This window comes from Leptidea sinapis, chromosome 38 (assembly GCF_905404315.1).
Source record: "Leptidea sinapis chromosome 38, ilLepSina1.1, whole genome shotgun sequence".
Lineage (NCBI taxonomy): Eukaryota > Metazoa > Arthropoda > Insecta > Lepidoptera > Pieridae > Leptidea > Leptidea sinapis.
In genome coordinates this window covers 4,508,348-4,528,268 of record NC_066302.1, presented here as the reverse complement: position 1 = coordinate 4,528,268, position 19,921 = coordinate 4,508,348, and the positions used below count along the sequence as shown (strand labels likewise).

General features: G+C 41.3%; 1 protein-coding gene and 1 long non-coding RNA gene across 2 annotated transcripts; one reads left to right on the top strand and one right to left on the bottom strand.

Moving 5' to 3' along the window:
- LOC126975856 (eukaryotic translation initiation factor 4 gamma 2) lies at positions 1-16,960 on the top strand. The gene is made up of 9 exons (XM_050823930.1): positions 1-472; positions 2,688-3,087; positions 4,398-4,645; positions 5,005-5,292; positions 6,327-6,723; positions 9,203-9,462; positions 11,746-11,995; positions 15,665-15,786; positions 16,315-16,960. The coding sequence occupies exons 1-9, from the start codon at positions 347-349 to the stop codon at positions 16,375-16,377; spliced, it is 2,154 nt and encodes a 717-aa protein (XP_050679887.1). The 5' UTR covers positions 1-346; the 3' UTR covers positions 16,378-16,960.
- On the bottom strand, positions 16,951-19,906 carry LOC126975883 (uncharacterized). Its single transcript, XR_007731809.1, has 2 exons — positions 19,454-19,906; positions 16,951-17,093 (listed from the first exon to the last, which is right to left on the bottom strand). It is a non-coding gene; the product is annotated as an uncharacterized LOC126975883 (long non-coding RNA).
- Positions 19,907-19,921: the final 15 nt, after the last annotated feature.

The following is a 19,921-nucleotide window of genomic DNA, read 5'->3' as shown; positions in this document are numbered from 1 at the left end:
GGTGGTCGGGAGGTCGCGCAGGGTGCGTGAGGAGCAGACCGGCCGCAAGACGGAGAGCGCGCGGCAGCCGGGGCCCGTGCCGCGCGCCGCGGGGCGGACTGCGGTCCCCCCGAGGCGGCGCTGGGTCCCTCCATCATCGCTGCGGCTCCACGAGGCGGCCGACGCGGACGCCAAGTACGACGGCATCTTCCGGAAAGTGCGCGGCATTCTGAACAAGTTGACGCCGGAGAAGTTCCAGAAGCTCAGCGATGACTTGCTCGGCCTGGAACTGGACTCGGACAAGGTGCTGAAGGGAGTGATCCTGCTCATCTTCGAGAAAGCCCTGGATGAGCCTAAATATTCATCGATGTACGCGCAGCTCTGTAAGCGTCTCAGCGAGGAGGCGCCCAACTTCGAACCGCCCGGGCAGCCATGTACATTCAAATTACTGCTGCTGAACAAGTGCCGCGCGGAGTTCGAGAACAGAGCCCAGGTACTTACTATAGAAATGACACTTATTAAAGTGAAAAGTAATACTTTTTACCATATACCACCACTACGGAAAAGGTGGAGCTATAATACAAGAAGCTCATTGCCACTCATTTAAATCAACATTTACATCTACATCGTTTTATATATTATTTCTATTACAATCAATGTAAAGTGATGTTGCATCACTCCGAAATTCTCAATCGTCAAATACCCAATGACTGACTCGAGAAAGATAAAAAAATAAATATAAAGTAATAAAAAACTATACGAGCTATTGAGTACAGTAGACGCATTAATCCACATACACTTTGACCATTTTGTTTAAATTAGATAATATAATGTCAGCGAACAAATGAGAAGACCTGGTACTGGTTATCTAGTGCCTAAAGATGAACAGTACCTGCTGCTTAAATTGTGAACTGTAGTGTTTGGACTATACATAGCAATAGAGACAACCCTATTGTCGACGTTATTCCGATATGTTTAGCAAATAGCACTGGGTTTGATGAAATTTGTACCAAAGCAGTATAATATTATATAATATCGCCAGTTTTGTGTCATATTACAAATCTATGTGTAGAGAATGGTGTAAATCGTGAAGCCACTTTTTAAAAAACAAGATATGGAAGACATGGAGTGTTATATTCCAGTTACACTTATACCAATTTTCTCAAAAATAATAGAAAAGTATATTTGTAATAACTTAAAGGATTATTTTGAAAAGAATGAAATATTAACCGAAAAGCAAAAAGGCTTTAAAAAAAAATAATTTAGCAATTTACCATTTCTTAAAGGAAGTCATTGCTAATGTAGGTAAAAGAAAGCATGTGTGAGTACTTTATATGGACCTCACTAAGGCATTTGACTATGTCGACCATCAAATATTATTTGATAAGCTAAGCGTGTATGGGATTAGAGGAAACAGTTTATCACTTCTAAAATCATATCTAACGGGGAGGCAACAAATGACATAAATAACGATGTTAGTATGTCATGATGAAACAGAAACACCATATATATCGGAGTCAAAAACAGTAACCACTGGAGTACCGCAGGGAAGTATATTAGGTCCATTGTTGTTCATAACATACATAAACGATTTCCCCACGGTAACCAACCATGAGATGATTCTATTTGCTGACGACAGCACAGTGATATTTATAGGTGACAATTTAAATTCTTTTGAAAGTGACATTATTAATACTATAGGCAATATTATAAACTGGTTGACATGTAACAATTTAATCATAAATCTTGACAAAACTAGCATAATAACATTTGTAAATAGACACAATAAGATTGGATTGGACATTAATTATCTAAGTAAAAAAATATCTGAAATAACACAAACAAAATTTTTCATATTGATGATTGCCTAAATTGGAAAACCCATATTGAAAATTTGTGCATGAAGCTAAATAGATTTTCATTTGTATTGCACATGCTGTCTAAAGTAGTAAACCAGTCTGCAGTTTTATTAGCTTTTAACGTCTATGTCGCATCAAATATTCGGTACTGGATCATATTTTGGGGAAATTCCACAGATAAGTTTTTAAATGTCAGAAAAAATGTATAAGAGCTATATTTCATTAAAGCCGCACTGATTCCTGTAAACCATATTTTGTTAAATTTAAAATACTTACTGTCCCGTGCTTGTATTGTAAATGAAGTACTAGTATTCATTAGAACAAATGATCAACTATTTAGTTACTCTGATAGTAAACGCAGAAAAAATAAAATATGTTTTACGCAGCATACAACGGCACTTTTTGGTAATAGTATATTTAATATAGCTCCTCAACTGCATAATAATCTGCCAGCATCATTAGCGGACCAAAACTTAAAATTTACTCTTTTAAAAATAAAATTAAGGAATTTTTAATGACGAAGAAATATTATTCAGTTAAAGAGTATTTAACAGACATGAATCTATAGTCGACAATAATTTAATTTAGATTTTTCAAATTGACATTTTTAGTAAACAATTTATATTTTTCACATTTTAGTAATATTATGATGGATAGACTTTTATGAATAATGTGTATTTTCACTGTAAACTTAGAGTACGAATTGTAAAATATTATTTTTGCATGCCTACCCGGCAGATTGTTAGCACCTACTCAATTATAATGTAACACCAATGCACCCACTCAATCTATGCAAATAAATGACTTGATATGATGTTTACTGTAAGTGTGTATAACTGAACGTTTCAGGCATTCGCCGCGTTCGAGGATAAGGTCCTGAGCGGCGAGGAAGAGGAGAAGCGACACATCTCCAAGTGCAAGATGCTGGGCAACATCAAGTTCATCGGCGAGCTGGGCAAGCTGGAGATCCTGGCGGAGTCGATCTTACACCGCTGCATCCAGAACCTGCTGGCGCGGCGCGCGGCCGCCGAGCATCACGAGGATCTGGAATGCCTGGCGCAGCTCGTGCGCACCTGCGGCCGTGTGCTGGACTCGGAGCGCGGCCGCGGTCTGATGGACCAGTACTTCGCGCGTATCGAGACGCTGTCCACGTCGCGGGAGCTGGCTCCCAGGATCCGCTTCATGCTGCGCGACGTGGTCGAGTTGCGCCGCTCCGGCTGGATGCCGCGCACCGCCGTCTCTGCTGAGGGTATGAGTTATAGAGGTTGGAAAGGTTGGAGTGCCATGCAGAGTTCGGACCATAATTCAATTATATTTATTTTTCCAATATCCAAACATCCAAACCAACAATTCAATGTCATTGTCACACAGCTTATATGGTAATCTATATTCATTTAGCTAATTTAGATATTTTAAAGATGTTGTATATTATTTATTTATTTATTTTATTCAGAAACAAACAGTCATTTATAACTATATTAGCTGAGAAACATTTAGTAAAATATAGACCTACAGTTTCCTAGATTTTTAAAAACTACATTATTAATTATTTTATATAACACAAATTCTTAATTATAGACATAAGTTTTGAAGAGTTACATACTATCTACATTATTAACCTACAATTTTTTATTTTTTTTTTAATCTATTTTATAGTTTTATTTAAAGCAAACAATATTAACATAAGTATTGAAGAGTAACATACCTATACATTATGGACCTACAGTTTCCTACATTTTACAAACTACATTATTAATTATTTTATATAACACAAATACTTATTTATAGATATAAATTTTGAGGAGTTACACACTACTTCAATTTTAATAACTACTTAATTAATTATTTTATTTAAAGCAAACAATATTAACATAAGTTTGAAGAGCAACATAACTACATTATAGACCTACCGTTTCTTACATTTGTAAAACTACATCATTAATTAATTGATATAAAACAAATATGTACTTAATATAAACATCATTTTTGAAAACCATCATATCTATTTAAAATAACTTAGATTACTTTTTATCAGAAAGATACTCCAAAGCAGATTCTTTCAAACTGCTTAGGGATTCACTAAATAAATCTATGTGTAATAACTTATCATTGTACAATCTGCAAGCACGTATACGCACATATTATATTAACATATATCACCTTCCAGAATCTAAGAATCCTGTTGACTTCAGTTGCCTGTGATCTTGGTTACTGAAAATTACGAAAAAGTCGGGATAAATAATCAGTGTTATTTTTTGTGAAGGTTATTTAAATTTGAAATGAATAGAGTTGAAATAATGTGTATTTTGAATTACAACAGTTGAAATAACTTTATAAAAATATTTTTGGATCTCAATTTGAATCAGAGGTTTAGATTTTTCTTTGTCATCTATGGCTGCTGCGAAAGACTTGGTCAGTCCTTAATTTCTACTCTTAGAATCTATATCTAATATGACCACAGTACAATAAGGAAAACCTGCAAGTTGCAAGTTGTTAAGGCAGGAAGCTATAAAGAACAAGATGTATGTGAGTCAAGTGATTGTTACGTGGTGTCGCCAGGGCCGGTGCCGATCCACCAGCTGCGGCCGGACCAGTCGCCGCCGGCGCGGCGCGAGCGCGAGCGGGACGGTCTGTTCCGCGGCGGGCTGCGGTCGCGGCCGCTCGACGACGTGCTGGCGGGGCTCAGCCTCCAGAACGCGGCGCCGCTGGTGTCGGCGCCCGACAAGCTGTTCGGCAACGGCTTCCCGCGCGACGCCTTCCGCCAGCGGTCCGCGCCCTCCTACTTCCCGCGCTCGCACTACAAACAGGTCGGTGCTTTCGATTACATACACTAGAAGTAACTTACACGTCCATTTTAAGAATACAAGATTGCCTGTCAAAGAAAAGAACTTCGCATTCGTTATTATCGTGTATTAAATCGAAGGTGTGACTGGGCTGGTCACACCATCGATTAAATACAAGAGTTGGACTGGACTGGAAGAGAACAGCCAGAGATAGAGTGTATTGGAAAGGTTAAGGGGAGCCGGAGAGGCAACTACTACCTAATTTATTTATTATAGTTCATTTAGTTCTGATTAATACTTAATTCTGAATAATTTTTGTAAAATACATGGATAGTAGTATAAATAAAGGATTTTTTAATTTTTATTTTATTATGTTGTCGCAGGGCGGAGGCGGAGGCGGCGGTAACGTGAACGGCGGCGGCCGCGCCGGCGGCGGCGGCAAGGCCCGCGCGGTGGCGGCGGGCGGGCTGGAGAACGTCCAGATGCGGCCGGCCGCCAACTCGCTCATGTTCTCGGCCGCCACGGCCCGCGCCGCGCGCACCGCCGCGCCGCCCACCGCCGCGCCCGCGCTGCCCACCTTCCCGCCGCCGCTCATCCACATCCATCGCCAGGAGCCCGCCATCACCATCAAGGCCGCGCCCGACAAGAAGGACAAACCTAAAAAAGATAAGGTACGGAACAGATAGGAATATTTCATATAAATTTAATTCACAAATAAAATTTTTGAAAACAAAATTTTATGAACAATGCGGAACTCGAACCCCCAACCTCTGGTGTTCTGTGCATTGAACAACGCATACTAGATTTTATGACGATACGTCACTCGAAAGAGGTCGTGGGTTCGAATCCCGAATCGTTCATAATATTTTGTTTGCAAAAATTTTATTAGACCTAAATCTCGTACACACGTAATACACGATCCAGTTCTTGATTATTTAACTTGTATGCGGATCTATATACGTTGTGCGTACGCGTGAAGGATATGGCAAAACATTCAGAAACGTTAAGATCTAATCTATTAACTTGACAATATTGAACGAGTCTAAATAGATCATCTTCAACAAGACTCTAGTCCTTGTAGTTATTTACTACTCTAAAGATTTTCAAATTATCAGCAAACAGCAAAATGTTGGAATTATGAAAACAAGTGTTAATATCCTGAATGAAAATAACAAAAGTAGAGGCCCTAGTAAGAAACCCTGTGGCACACCCGAGGGGACACTGCGTCATGAAGAGGTAAAGCCGTTGAGCACTACAGCCTGCGATTTTTTACATAGGAATAAACCAGCGAAACAGATCACCTCTAATGCCAGCCTTAGCTAATTTGAGTAGTAGTATGTTATGGTCAATCCGATCAAAGGCTTTGCTGTAGTCAGTGTACATTACGTCATCTTGGTTTCGATTGTCCATTTTATCAAATACAAATTCTGTTATATAGGCAATGCCTACCTCGTTCTGAATCTAAATTAATATAATGTTAAAGTTAATTTAGTTAAATTATGATTCGTTATTTTATAACCAAAGTTATTTTGAACACTTACTTATAAAATTTGTGCTTACGCTAGATACTCAATACTTACTGTAAGCAATCTCCAGATTGCATATTCCAAAGCTCAACTCGACTAGTTAGATCTACCTTTCTAGAAAACCAATGCACACCACTGAGTTTAAGGATAATTGTTTAAAAGTGTAAATAATAACTCAGGGAATGAACAAAGAGGAAGCGTGTCGACTCGCCATCGAAGCGGTCACGGAGCTCGCGACAGCGGAGGCGGACGCGGACGCCGAGACGGCGGTGGACGGCGAGGGCGAGGCCGAGATGGCGGACGAACGGAGCGAGGCGGTGCGGCGGCTGCGCGCGCTGGAGCTGCCCGACAAGCTGCTGCGGCGCGTCGTGGCGGCCGTGCTGGAGCACGCGCTGGGCGCGCCGGCCGACGGCCCGGGGCAGCCGGCCGCCGCAGCGCTGGCGGCGGCCGCGTGCCGCGTGGTGCGCGCCGTCAAGAGGGCGCCCGCCGCCGACGCCGTGCGCGCGCTGCTGGCGCACCAGGTGCCTGCCGACCGCCTGGCGCAGCTGCTGGCGCACGCCGTGCTGCACAAGCTGGGTAGGACATGCATTACCTACAGCCACAACTGAAACATCGATACCAAATTAAATCGATTTCTTTTGTAGCAGTAAAAGAATCACTCATTATTACATTACATTAGCGTGACTATATGTTTTCTTCTTCTTCATGACACTATTGGCAGAGCGGTCGTGGTCATCACGTAGTGGCATCTTTTGTGGAAAATGTGATTCGCCCCACCAGCATTCGCCACTTTTCCCTGCTGGCCGACAGTCTGGTACACTCGTTCAATGGACCGCCCACAGCAGACTTAATATGGTCGGTCCATCGCATGGGCGACATTCCACGCCCTCTGGTGCCCTCCACTTTGCCCTGCACGACAAGGCGCTCAATGGACTCTCGTACCGGGAGACGTCCGAAATTAAGAATACGACTCTGGACTAACACTGAAAGGCGTTGTTTTATGCCAAGTTTTCGAGAATGGAGACATTCTTAGTCCAAGAAACTCCCAGCATTCTCTTCCAGCACCGCATGTCCAGAGCATCAATTGTCTTTTTCTCAACTTGTCACAAAGACTTTCCATGTCTCTGCAGCATACAAAAATATGGGAAAAACAAGTGTTTGGACGAGCCGGATTTTCGTAGCTTTTGTTATGTTTATGTTCTTCCATATTTTCTTCAAATTGTCCATCCCAGTTGTCTTGCTATTGCCATACGGTGCTTTACTTCACCTACGCATCCTCCAATATTTAAGATTAAAGATTATGATCTGCTCACGTATAGGGTACACGTGAGCCTAAAAATGTCCCTTTAACAAATCCGACCGGTTCTAGTGCTATCTCCTTGGACAGCTCTGACTTAAGTTTGTCCGGCTCTAGGTTCTCAACTCCGGGCTCATTATTGCGAAAGTTTTGCGACTAATTGTTAAGGAATAGGGACTGCCAGTAACTTTTCCAAACCTCAGTTATGCGATCTAGCTCTGTAACTACTTACTACCATCACTGTTTGTCCAGGTCTTGGAAGTGAGTGATTTTGTGATGGATCAAATTTTGTGATAGAGATCCCTGGACTCATGTTAGCGTAAGCATCGATTTCTTAGCATAGTTTGTGAAGATAGGCATTATCGTCGCGCCTGCATCCTACTTGTATTTGCGCTGATAAAACTATCAACAAATGTTCAAGCCACTAACCTCTGCCCCTTTTGCCTTCAATGCGCGTCTCCGTTCGACCATCGTAATTTACTATATATTTATGACTTCTAAAACCATTACATTTTTCTGCCAAAATAGTAAATTATATAGATAGTAAATGTTAATAATAGATTTAATTAATATTATTATTGGAATAATTATTTTATTTATTGTAGTTTTAATTGGTGTAGCTTTTTCAACTTTATTAGAACGAAATCTTAGGTTATATTCAAATTCGAAAAGGTCCTAATAAATTAGGTTTTTTAGGAATTATACAGCCTTTTTCAGATGGTATTAAGTTATTTAGAAAAGAGCAAGTTTATTTAAATTTTTCAAATTATTATTATTATTATTTTTCTCCTATTTTTAGATTTTTTATTTCTTTAATAATTTGGATATTAATTCCTTATTATTTTAATATAATTATGTGAAATAATAAAGAAAATCATTGAAATTAAAAGAATAATAAGTATTATTTATATTAAATTTATTAAACTTTTTGATTGGAAATCAAATATACTATCTAGGGTGCTATATGTCATCCAGTGTTGCCGTTTGTGTGGCACATTCGGTCATCCAGAGGCTGCAGAGTCTCTTACCAGCCTCTTAGTTTGTTTCCACAGCACCTCAGGTGTCTCCTCGACAAAGTTTGCGTTATTCCATTCCTCCCAGTTCCTTTTTGCTGCAGTGTAAAACTTTGAGCTATCCTTTATTTCGATTCTACTCTGCTTTACGAGACTTCGAACTGCTCTAAGTTTTAGCTTAAACTTTGAAATTAGTAGTTGATGGTCAGATCCACAGTCTGCACCAGTTCGAGTTTGAGCATTCCTGATAGATGTTCTCCATCGTGATCGAACCAAAATGTAGTCTATTTGATGGCGATATTTACCGTCTGGTAATATCCAAGTGTTATAGCTTAAGTGGACGTGTGAAGGGCAAAGATCCTTACCGTCCGTACGATGCGTTACTCCACAATATAATGTAGAATTTCCAGGAATTTCAATGCACATAGCATTGAAATTATTTGCGCAATGTATAAGAGCACGAAAGGCAACTCGATTCGTCTACAATTGTGAGAGTTAGCTGTACTTATGCTTTTTTTGGTTAATACCGTGCATATTTTAAATTTAATGTGAAATTATTAGGAATCAGAGTTGTTCGAGGTACATAAACACTGTATACTATGCTGGAACCTGTCAAAATGACTCTTCCTTTTGACTCTCAGTGCCATGCTGTGACCGTGCTGAACTAAGAGTAGTAGAGAGCTTCGTCGGTGTATAAAACATATTGTTGTGCACGTGTTGTATCCTAATGATGCGCGTGTCGCAGTGAGCCTGGCGGAGCTGGGCGCGTGGTGCGAGGGCGGCGCGCACCACCCGCTGCTGCTGGACGCGCTGGCCGCGCTGCGCGACGCGGCGGGCGCCGAGCGCCTGCGCCAGCTGTTCGCCGACAGCAAGCTGGACCTGTGCGCGCTCGTGCCGTCCACAGACCTGCAGGCGCTGGACGCGCGCGGGCTCGCCGTGCTGGCGCCGGCGCTGCACGCGCGCGCGCGCCTGGCCACGCAGCTGGCGGCCGACCCCGCGCCGCAGGTACGTACGGACGGACACGGAAATAACATTTAAAATAAAAAAAATATCCATATTGTTGTAATCATAATTTGGCGCGTCAGCCTAAATAATAGTTTTATTAATAACTAATAAATAGCTGGCAACGGCGCCTGTAGCGTCTCGCTTTTTCGTTTCATCGAGTTTCAAATCACAGCGATTCTAAAGAAGTTTCAATCCATAAAATAATACAATACATATAAATACATTAATAAAAAATAATATGTAATGTTATTGTCACTTCCTATAATAAATAATAGATATAAATCATTTTTCGTACTTTTAAAATAACGAAATGAAAGGATCCGACAACTGTTGGTATTGTACCTGCCTGTCACCTGACAGCTGTCAACACTTTCATATTGACAACAAAAACAAAATAGCGCGTAAATGAAAATCGTGACGATTTGTTATAAAATTTTTCTCATGCGTCGATAATGAAGTTTCACTTCAATAATATACCTCATAACAATTAATTTGTTCGGTAAATCAAAACCAAAAGTATAAGAACGTAGTAACACTCCATAACGAAACGAACGACGTAAATAACTGACCTCTTAATATGAACTTTGTAAGAAGGGTTCCACACCGGACTGCAATACTCTACAACTCTTTGAAACTACGACTCTTTGAAAAATCTAGTTTGTCTAATCACAAAACCTGAAAGACGAGATGCCTTTTGTGTCTAATCTAATCTAATTTTGTGTTAACCATGACGCCTAAATCTAGCATTGTAAAAAATTCTGATAGTGGACACGCATTTATGAAGTAAGTTGTGAAGAATTTCGTTTTCGAGAAAAGTTTAAGTAAAAACATTTTGAGGAACTTAAAACTTATCAAGATCACTTTGTAATATGATCGTATCTTCTGTAGATTTAATTTCACGATACATTTTTAAGTCGTCTGCAATCATTTGAAATTTGGATTTTAATTTAGTCGCTAGATCGTTCACAAAGACCAGGAAAAAAAGGGGCCCTAAACGGGAGCCCTGTGGAACCCCTGATGGCACGGCTCTTGAAATTGACTTAAAGCCATGGATCTTTACAATCTGGGAACGGTTCTGCAAATAGGATTTGCACCACCGCAGTAGAGAGCCACATATTCCTGAGTGACCAAGTTTTTCTATGAGCAGACGTGTTCAACCGCATCGAAGGCTTTTGATAAATCAGTGTAAATAGCATGCAATTAGTGACCATCTGTGAACGCTTGAGTAATGTCACTAACAAAATCCACAAGATTCGATGTAGTTGATCTACCAGGTAGAAATCCATGCTGTTGGGGTATGAGCAAGGGTTTAAAGTGGGAAAAAATTTTTTTCTGAACGAGTAATTCAAACAGCTTACCGATAGCAGTCAAAATTGAGATGGGCCGGTAGTTAGTAATATCTCCAGGATCACCCTTCTTGTGAATTGGACTGATTGCGCAACCTTCCATCTTTAGGGGAAAGTTCCACATATTAAAGACTTGTTGAAAATCATTCGTAGCGGCTCAGCCAATTTCGTGACACAGGCCTTTAAGAAACTAGGAGGTATAGAATCTGGACCAGAACCTTTATTTGCATCTAGGATTTTGAGCGCTGATATGACATCTGAGTATGTGAAACGACATAAACTAAGTGACGTGTGACATTCGACGATTTCGTAGTTCTTGGGTTTGGGTCATGCTGATAGGTTGTGTGAAAGTATTCTGAAAAATGATTGGCAATCTGCTGGCCACCTTGAACGCTTTGATCTAAGTAATTCATTTCATCCGGTATGTCGCTGCTATTGGATCGTAGAGATTTTGTGAAAGACCAAAAGTATTTAGGATCCTTCTTGATTAAATTTTTGGCTTCTGATTTCAACCTATTTACATCAGTCGTTAGGATTTTGTCACATCTCTCGCGGAGTAACCTATATGTAAACTGATTTATGGGATTGCCATACATTTTAAATCTACGATGATACTTTGCCATTTCCTTCAAACTCTGGATCATCGATCGATAATCGAACCAAAATGGGAAATCTCTCCGACCTTTCGTACTCATTGGAACATTCTTTTTAATGATGGATATGGTCATAGAAAACGTCTATTGTCTCATCGACTGTTAAACTAGGATCGAGAGTTTCCTCCCAGTTTCCAGTTTCCTAACTCGTTTCTAATGATGTCATATTTAGCCTTGCTGAAATTAGGCCTGTGTGTTTTTTTTAATTTTTGGGGGCCTCAATGTTGTTTTTAAAGTGATAATCCTCACTTCTAGGATTAATACCCAAATGATCATTCGTGCAGGCGCTGTGGGGCTGGGTGCGCGGCGAGGTGGAGGCGGCGGTGCGCGGGTCGGGCGCCTTCGTGTCGGCGCTGGTGGGGCTGGTGGCCGACCACGTGACGGCGGCGGCGGGCGGCGCGCCCGAGCGCGAGGCGCAGCTGCTGGCGGGCTACGCCGCGCTGCTCGTGGCGCTCACGGACCGCCGCCCCGACCTGCAGCTGGCCGCCGTCTACGCGGCGCAGATGCACGCGCACAAGCACCGCTACCCCAAAGGTGACCCGCTCACACTACCACTAGGGCACGTGACGGCGGCGGGCGGCGCGCCCGAGCGCGAGGCGCAGCTGCTGGCGGGCTACGCCGCGCTGCTCGTGGCGCTCACGGACCGCCGCCCCGACCTGCAGCTGGCCGCCGTCTACGCGGCGCAGATGCACGCGCACAAGCACCGCTACCCCAAAGGTGACCCGCTCACACTACCACTAGGGCACGTGACGGCCCTAGGCCGACTATTATTCTCAATGGCCCAGTTCTTAAATGGTAATTTTGTAATAAAAAATAATCTCTTGATTCTTGTAATATTTTCTGATCTCGCCTGCACTTTTCCTTGAGTTGGGCAGACATCTTACTAAGCTCTCTATTGTACACCCCATTCTCTTTTTTCCGCCATTGGTCTTCAACTTAAGCAAGAAAAGAACATCATTAGTGCCGTATATTTCAGTTAATAAAGATAGTTTTAGTTCCCAACATACAGGATATTTAAAAAATCCTGTACTGTATCATAAAGCGTATGTTGGTATTACACCAGTAGCCACTTATAAAAGTTTAGACAACACTGCTTGCTGTCATTTTCGTTTTTCCCCGCCCACACACCCATTTCATTCACGCTACCTGCGAAGGGCGCGCGGGCTGCAGGCGGGGAGCGACAAACAACGAAAAATTTGTATTATTAAATACTTAATTCGTTATTATATCCACTTGCTCAGCGTCTCTCAACTGCAGGTTCTGCTCGACGTGACCGCCACTGACTCCAATACATTTAGTGCAACGTTTCACAACATTGTTATAACACCGTTGTATCACACTCCATTAGACCGAGTTCAAGGCGATGACCTTAGTTTACTAGTAGATTTTTTTTTATGGAATAGGAGGACAAACGAGCGTACGGGTCACCTGGTGTTAAGTGATCACCGCCGCCCACATTCTCTTGCAACACCAGAGGAATCACAGGAGCGTTGCCGGCCTTTAAGGAAGGTGTACGCGCTTTTTTTGAAGGTACCCATGTCGTATCGTCCCGGAAACACCGCACAAGGAAGCTCATTCCACAGCTTTGTAGTACGAGGGAGAAAGCTTCTTGAAAACCGCACTGTGGAGGACCGCCACACATCCAGATGGTGGGGATAATATCCTAACTTGTGGCGTGTCGTGCGATGGTGAAATTCGGCGGCAGGAATCAGGTTAAACAGCTCTTCGGAACACTCCCCGTGATAAATGCGGTAGAAGACACACAATGAAGCGACGTCTCTACGCAACGCCAAGTGATCCAGCCGTTCACAGAGCACTGAGTCCCCGACAATTCGAGCTGCTCTACGTTGCACGCGGTCAAATGGATCGAGCAGATACTGGGGTGCACCAGACCAGAGATGACAGCAATACTCCATGTGTAGCCCGACCTGCGCTTTGTAGAGCGTTAGAATGTGGGCCGGCTTGAAGTATTGCCGTGCTCTATTGATGACGCCCAGCTTCTTCGAAGCCAATTTGGCTTTGTCCTCCAGATGGCCACGGAATTGGCAATCGCTCGAGATTTCGAGACCCAGTATTCCGATACTAGGCGCGGCTTTAAGAGAAGTGTTCTCGAAGAGCGGTGATACGACAAATGGGGTTTTTTTAGTGGTAAACGCGCAAACTTGAGTCTTCTGGGGGTTAAATTGGACAAGGTTCAATTTACCCCATTCCGCGACCTTCTCGAGAGAGGACTCGATAGAAGACACAAGTTTCTCCCGGCACTGGTCGACGATTTCCCGAGAGAGACCTGCATGGCCCGTGTATACGGCATCACCAGTGCTGTCATCTGCATAGCAATGCATGTTGGAGGTGTCCAACATATCATTGATATGCAGAAGAAACAGCGTAGGAGATAGTACACAGCCTTGGGGCACTCCAGCATTCACGGGCTTCGGGTTCGAGCAATATCCGTCGACAACGACCTATATGCTACGCCCAGTGAGGAAGCTGGAGGTCCACTTGCACAAGCTCTCGGAAAGCCCAAATGATGGAAGTTTTGAGAGGAGCGCCTTGTGCCATACACGATCAAAGGCCTTCGCTATATCCAGGCTAACTGCCAGGCCTTCCCCCTTGCTTTCAATAGCCGCCGCCCATCTATGTGTTAGGTATACCAGAAGATCACCTGCCGACCGTCCATGGCGAAAGCCGTACTGTCGGTCGTTGATCAACTGGTGACCCTCTAGGTATACTAAAAGCTGGTGGCTAATTATGCTCTCCATGATTTTGGAGAGCAGGGAGGTGATAGCAATAGGCCTGTAGTTCGCCGGATCCGAACTGTCTCCTTTTTTTGGATCGGATGGACAAGGGCTGACTTCCATGAGTCAGGGACTACGCCTTTGGAATAAGAGTGCCGGAATAAACGCGTTAGCACCGGCGTCAACTCAGGTGCACACGTTCTAAGCACGATTGGAGAAATGCCATCCGGCCCGCTCGACTTCCTGACGTCCAACGAAAATAGAGCTCGCCTAACAGTTTTCTGTCTGAACTGTACTTCAGGCATAGAGCTCTGACACCGCGGGATGGTCGGCGGTGTTTTTCCGTTGTCGTCAAGAGTTGAGTTGGAGGCGAAAAGAGTGCACAGGAGCTCGGCTTTCTCTTTTGCCGTATGGGCCAGGGTGTCATACCTCATGTGCAACGGCGGCATGGACGGCTGGTTGAAGTTACCAAGAGCAGCTTTCGACAACGACCAGAACTTGCGTGTTCCGGTCGGGTAACTGGAAAGCTGCTCGCCGATTTTGACGACGTGCTTAGACTTCGCACGGGCGATTTGCCGCTTAAAAAATCTGGAGGCACGGTTGTATTTCCTCTTAAGAACTTTGCAGTTCGGATCCTTTGTGCCCAGCGCCGCAACCCAAGTTCGATACGCCTGTTTTTTGCAGTCAGATGCTGCTTTAACTGACGCATCGAACCAGGGCTGTGATCTGCCACCGATCGGTACTACAGAGCTTGGTATAAAAATATCCATGCCCCATATCACATCGCCTACTGCAATGGCGCAGGCACTAGGATCATCCGAAGGGAAACAAACCTTGTCGCAAGGGTAGGATGCAAAAAGGAACGCATCCTATCCCAATGTGCTGACTTGTAGTGCCAAACGCGGCGGGTCGCTGGTGGTCTGCGACGTTGGCGTCGGATGGGCACTACACTCCTGACCAGGCAATGGTCGGACGTTCCGAGAGGGGCGTCGACAAAGACCTGGTAACCATCAGGATGTGTAGTCAGCAGAAGATCTAATAAGGATGGCATGTGGCTATCCACATCCGGGAGCCGCGTTGGCGACTCAACCAATTGGGACAGACCATACGCCAATGCAAAATTATGCACAGATCGCCCTGCGTAGAATAAATAAGTCAGGGGTTTTCAAGATTTTTCAAACCATTTAATATGAGATGTTCTTTTTACTAAGCATTAAATCTAAGGGGTTTTGATTTTACTTTTAGTAGTGTCTCCGCATTCTAAGTACTTCATATCCGAGTCAATTATCGTACAGGTTTTTTTTAACACAGTGTATAACTAGATTATGTTAAATATATAGTTTTGATAATAGGCATATTTTGCTAGCAGGGTTTGTCAAGCCTTGAAATTGAGAAATATTTTTGGATACAGATGTTGAAGTATACTTAGTGTTAGTGCCTTGATTCACGTCCCTGTACTGGTTGACAGGAATGTTGCTGCGCTGGTTCATGTATCTATACAACCTGGAAGTGTGTGAGGAGGACGCGTTTCTACGCTGGCGCGAGGACGTTACTGACGCCTACCCTGGAAAGGGGGAGGCGCTCTTCCAGGTAAATTATAGTTGTTTATGTCATCATGACAATCAACTTTTGTTAAATTTATTTAAAACATACTTTTTTATAAAAATGAAAGTTTAATATGTAAATGAAAAACATTAAACCAGTAGGAAGTGTACCAGAAAATAGTGTTGGTAGGCGCCCTACAATTTTATACATATTGTTATAACTTTTACTTTAATAACTTATAATTAGCAACTTGAGGAATCTCAGTAATGATGCTAGCATAACTTACTAGTTAGTAGTTGTTCAAATTACATATTTTATAAGGTCATAATATATCGAGCTGGAAATACTTGGGAACCATGTGAGCAGGTGGTGATGTGGTATTTTCTGTAGTGTATGGTATGCTGGAATTTGGCAATAGTTCTTTAATGTTCTCTTTGGATCACTGAATACAAAGAAATATGAATGAAGCAACAACCCTGTGCAGATCACAGTACTGTATTCCCAATAATCTCTCATATCAATGTTATATCAGCATTACAGATAAGCTATTCATGCTTTATTATTTGTGGACAGGTGAATGCATGGCTGACATGGCTACAGCAGCAGGAATCTGAAGACGAGGAGGTGGAGGAGTGAGCTCCGCGGTTTACATATTTTCTTTGCGCTCATCTCCTTTGTAATTAAGCCAAATAGTTGAATACCGACCGCCCTCTCCAGTGTTATAAATAGGTCAATTTTAGGTTATACTATGTGAAGGAACGTTAGTTGAACGAGATAATTTTTTGTAGGCCTTTTACTCGATTTTGATACTTTTACAAATGTATACAATGTGTATAGTTGTCTGTTCGTTTGAACGTATGATTGCACTCCGCCGAATTTGCTGCGCTCCTCCTCATCCATCACCAGTGAGTGTATTTTAGTTGAAATTGTAAAATATTATATAAAGAAGGACTTAAATCAATTTTTTTATTTTATTAAATCATCATCATTTATTGTCAATAAATATTAAATGAGTGTAGTGATTAAACTGTAAGAATGCTTAAATTTCATTGTATTTGTATTAATAGAATTTTGTATCTAGGTAATTGAGAACTGTTTCTGTATGTTGATCGAGTTTGAGTGAATATAACAAAGTTGTAAACTGTGTTGTCGGATTAAGTAACAATTGTCATAATATGTATTATTCACAATGAGAATAAAAGTTCAGTGTAATTTATTACATTATGTTTATTTTCAATAACCATTAACATAAAATTAAATACTGCTATACAAACTTAGTCATTTAATTTAGTAGCATCATTCTTCACAATATATTTTGAATTAGAACCCGCTGTGCTCCAAGATCATGGGTGCTGCAACAAGATATATCACATGAAACTAAAGCATGCCAAATTCATATATATTACTAGCTGACCCAGCAAACATTGTATTGCCGATATTAAAATTGTGATACAAAAGTAACTGTTGATCATAGATGGGTGAAAATTTGAAGTTGTATGTATTTTTTTATGCTGACTCATAATCAAACAAATTTAAAAATTTCGTGTGGACCACCCTTAATATTTAGGGGGATGAAAAATAGATGTTGTCCAATTCTCAGACCTACCCAATATGCACTCAAAATTTCATGAGTATTGGTCAAGCCATTTTAGAGGAGTTCAATGTTCAACACCATGACATGAGAATTTTATATATTAGATAACATGTCTATTCTGATTTATTAAAACATCTAAATTAACTAAATAGTACTTGTTCCATGAAAACAAACCTTATCTCTAACCCAGGGGTGCACAAACGGTCGATCGACAGGTCGATCTCGAGTGCTTTTTGAGTCAATCTCGAGAAAAAAATCCGGTATAATAAACTAAAATCGGTAATTACGTACCATCTTATGAAAAGTATGCTCAGGACATGCAGTGTCACGCTTCAACATCCAAAGTCACTCTTTAGTTAAGCTTGGAACTTTACAACGCGTTTGTTTTGTAAGAACCAATAAACTCGCAATTTTGAATAATAATTATGAGTTTTTTCATTGACATTTAAGACAGACCTACACTTACCGTGACTAAAAAAATTCATATATTTTGCGCAAAACTAATATCTATGTCATCGTGACACTACCCAGACGACAATCCTTCATCACACATACTTGAAGCCTCTCAGAGCCGATTGATCGTAGTCTACAAATTTTGAGGTAGATCCTCAGCAGTTCAAGCTTGAGCACCCCTGCTTTAGAGCAGTTTATTGGGTTGCTATACTCGAACTTAGGGTTAGCCCTAAGTTCAAGTATAGCAACCCAAGCTTTTTATTTTGTATGTGTGCTCTGTGAGGTTAGGTTGATATAAGAATAACGTAATGTCTTCATCATTAAGATATTCATATTTTTTAACAGAGCACTGGCTTTGAAAATATGAACCCATCTACAACATCAGAGACCACCAGTTGGTGCAGAGAAAATGCTACATGTGGTGGCTCTCTTATTGGTAAACTATTTAAATTTAATGAACCTTAAGATATTGACAGCCTCTATGTTGAACATACCATTGAAATATTTTGTGCTGACCTTGAGTGTGCCATTGTAAGTATATACAGACCCCCAGATGCATTATAATAATATGAATTACTTAAGTGTGTTAGAAGAACTTTTATTAAAACTATCTAAATCTAAGAAGATTTTTTATGGGAAAGGAGGGCAAACAAGTGTACGGGTCACTTGGCGACAAGTGATCACTGCCACCCATATTCTCTTTCAACACCAGAAGAATCAATGAGTGTTGCCAGCCTTTAAGCCTTAGTTTCCCGTTTCCCACCACCATGCCAGTGCTCATGTAGCATTTTATTTACATGATTTACCAGTTTTAGGTTACATTTTTTTTGTTATTTTCGTGAAAACTTTTAGTGCATTACCTTGTAATTAGACTATTAAATACAATATTAATTACCTCCTAACTTGTGATATGGGATACTTATTCCAACCCAAACATTTCTCATTCAATTTCATATGAGATAATTGGTATCCAAGGGTATTAAGGGCAATTATATATCTGGGCAATATACAGAGCTGAAACTCAGCACTGAGCCAATCACTATAATGACACTAATTGTTGCGTTTTAGGAGAGTGTATGGTTATTGATGTTAGACTAGTAAGAGTGGCTAATCCATGGTTTGCTTTGTAGTGGTTAGTGTGGCACTCCTATTTATTATTCTATGGTTATTGGAGCCAAAATTAATAGTATCTTTGTGCTGTAGAAAAAGGGTTATTTGCCCTGTAGGGCAATTTATGTATAAAACTAGGTCTTAAGCAACAGAGAATTATTTAAAAAAAAAATTGCCTATTAATTGTTGCCTCTCAGTATATTCTCCTAAGCTTTGTGTCTCTGATTCATTCTTCTCATTCAGCATTGCATTAATCAATTGTGACACTGAGATTCTCGGTCCGTCCGAGCAGAGTCAATACAGCTGTACCACAGCGAAATAGGTGAACGAAGTCCTATAAGGTGATGGAATAGTTCAGTCTCTTTCCGTATCAGGAATTTATTTTTAATAGTACTTAGTACATAAATTACACAAGTCTACAACAAATATCTATCACTTTACAGCAACAGAAACAGTCGCACACCATGTAAGAGCACCTCAGCTAGCTATGTACCTGCATTTTTGAAGTTTATTATTGTGCTAAATAACCTCATTTAAAAGAAGTTCGTTTGTTACCTATACGAATTGCAGCGCAAAGAACACCAAAAATAATCACACTGTTTATGGTGTTTTCTCGGGCTTGGCGTTTTTCTTCCAAAGGGTCAACTCTTTCTCCGAAGGGTAGGCGAAACATATTTATTTTTTATAGTCCTGATGCAAATACTTTAAACTTATTATTATTACACTTGACTTTTCGCTTTAAATTCACTATTCTGAAATTATATTCTAATTTCTAGGTTATAATTGGTTTGTAGCAGAAAATCACGAATGACGAAATGTCAATTGTTCAATGACAGATACACAATAGTGATTACTTCTTACTTACTCAATGACGTTCTATACGTCCATTACAGTGTAGGAAAATGTAATAAGAAAGCACAAATTAGTAATTACACCTTATTATGCTTCGACTGCTATAACTATATATCCGGCTTCTTTACACAGGATGACGGCTAGATTATGGGTACCACAACGGCGCCTGTT

What these genes read in the sequence shown, in the direction of transcription:
- LOC126975856 (XM_050823930.1), top strand. Translation starts at nt 347, where the DNA reads ATGTACGCGCAGCTCTGTAAGCGTCTCAGCGAGGAGGCGCCCAACTTC. An exon ending in CGCGCTCGCACTACAAACAG is followed by an intron (nt 4,646 to 5,004) that starts GTCGGTGCTTTC and finishes ATGTTGTCGCAG; the next exon opens with GGCGGAGGCGGAGGCGGCGG. An exon ending in CAAGCACCGCTACCCCAAAG is followed by an intron (nt 11,996 to 15,664) that starts GTGACCCGCTCA and finishes ACTGGTTGACAG; the next exon opens with GAATGTTGCTGCGCTGGTTC.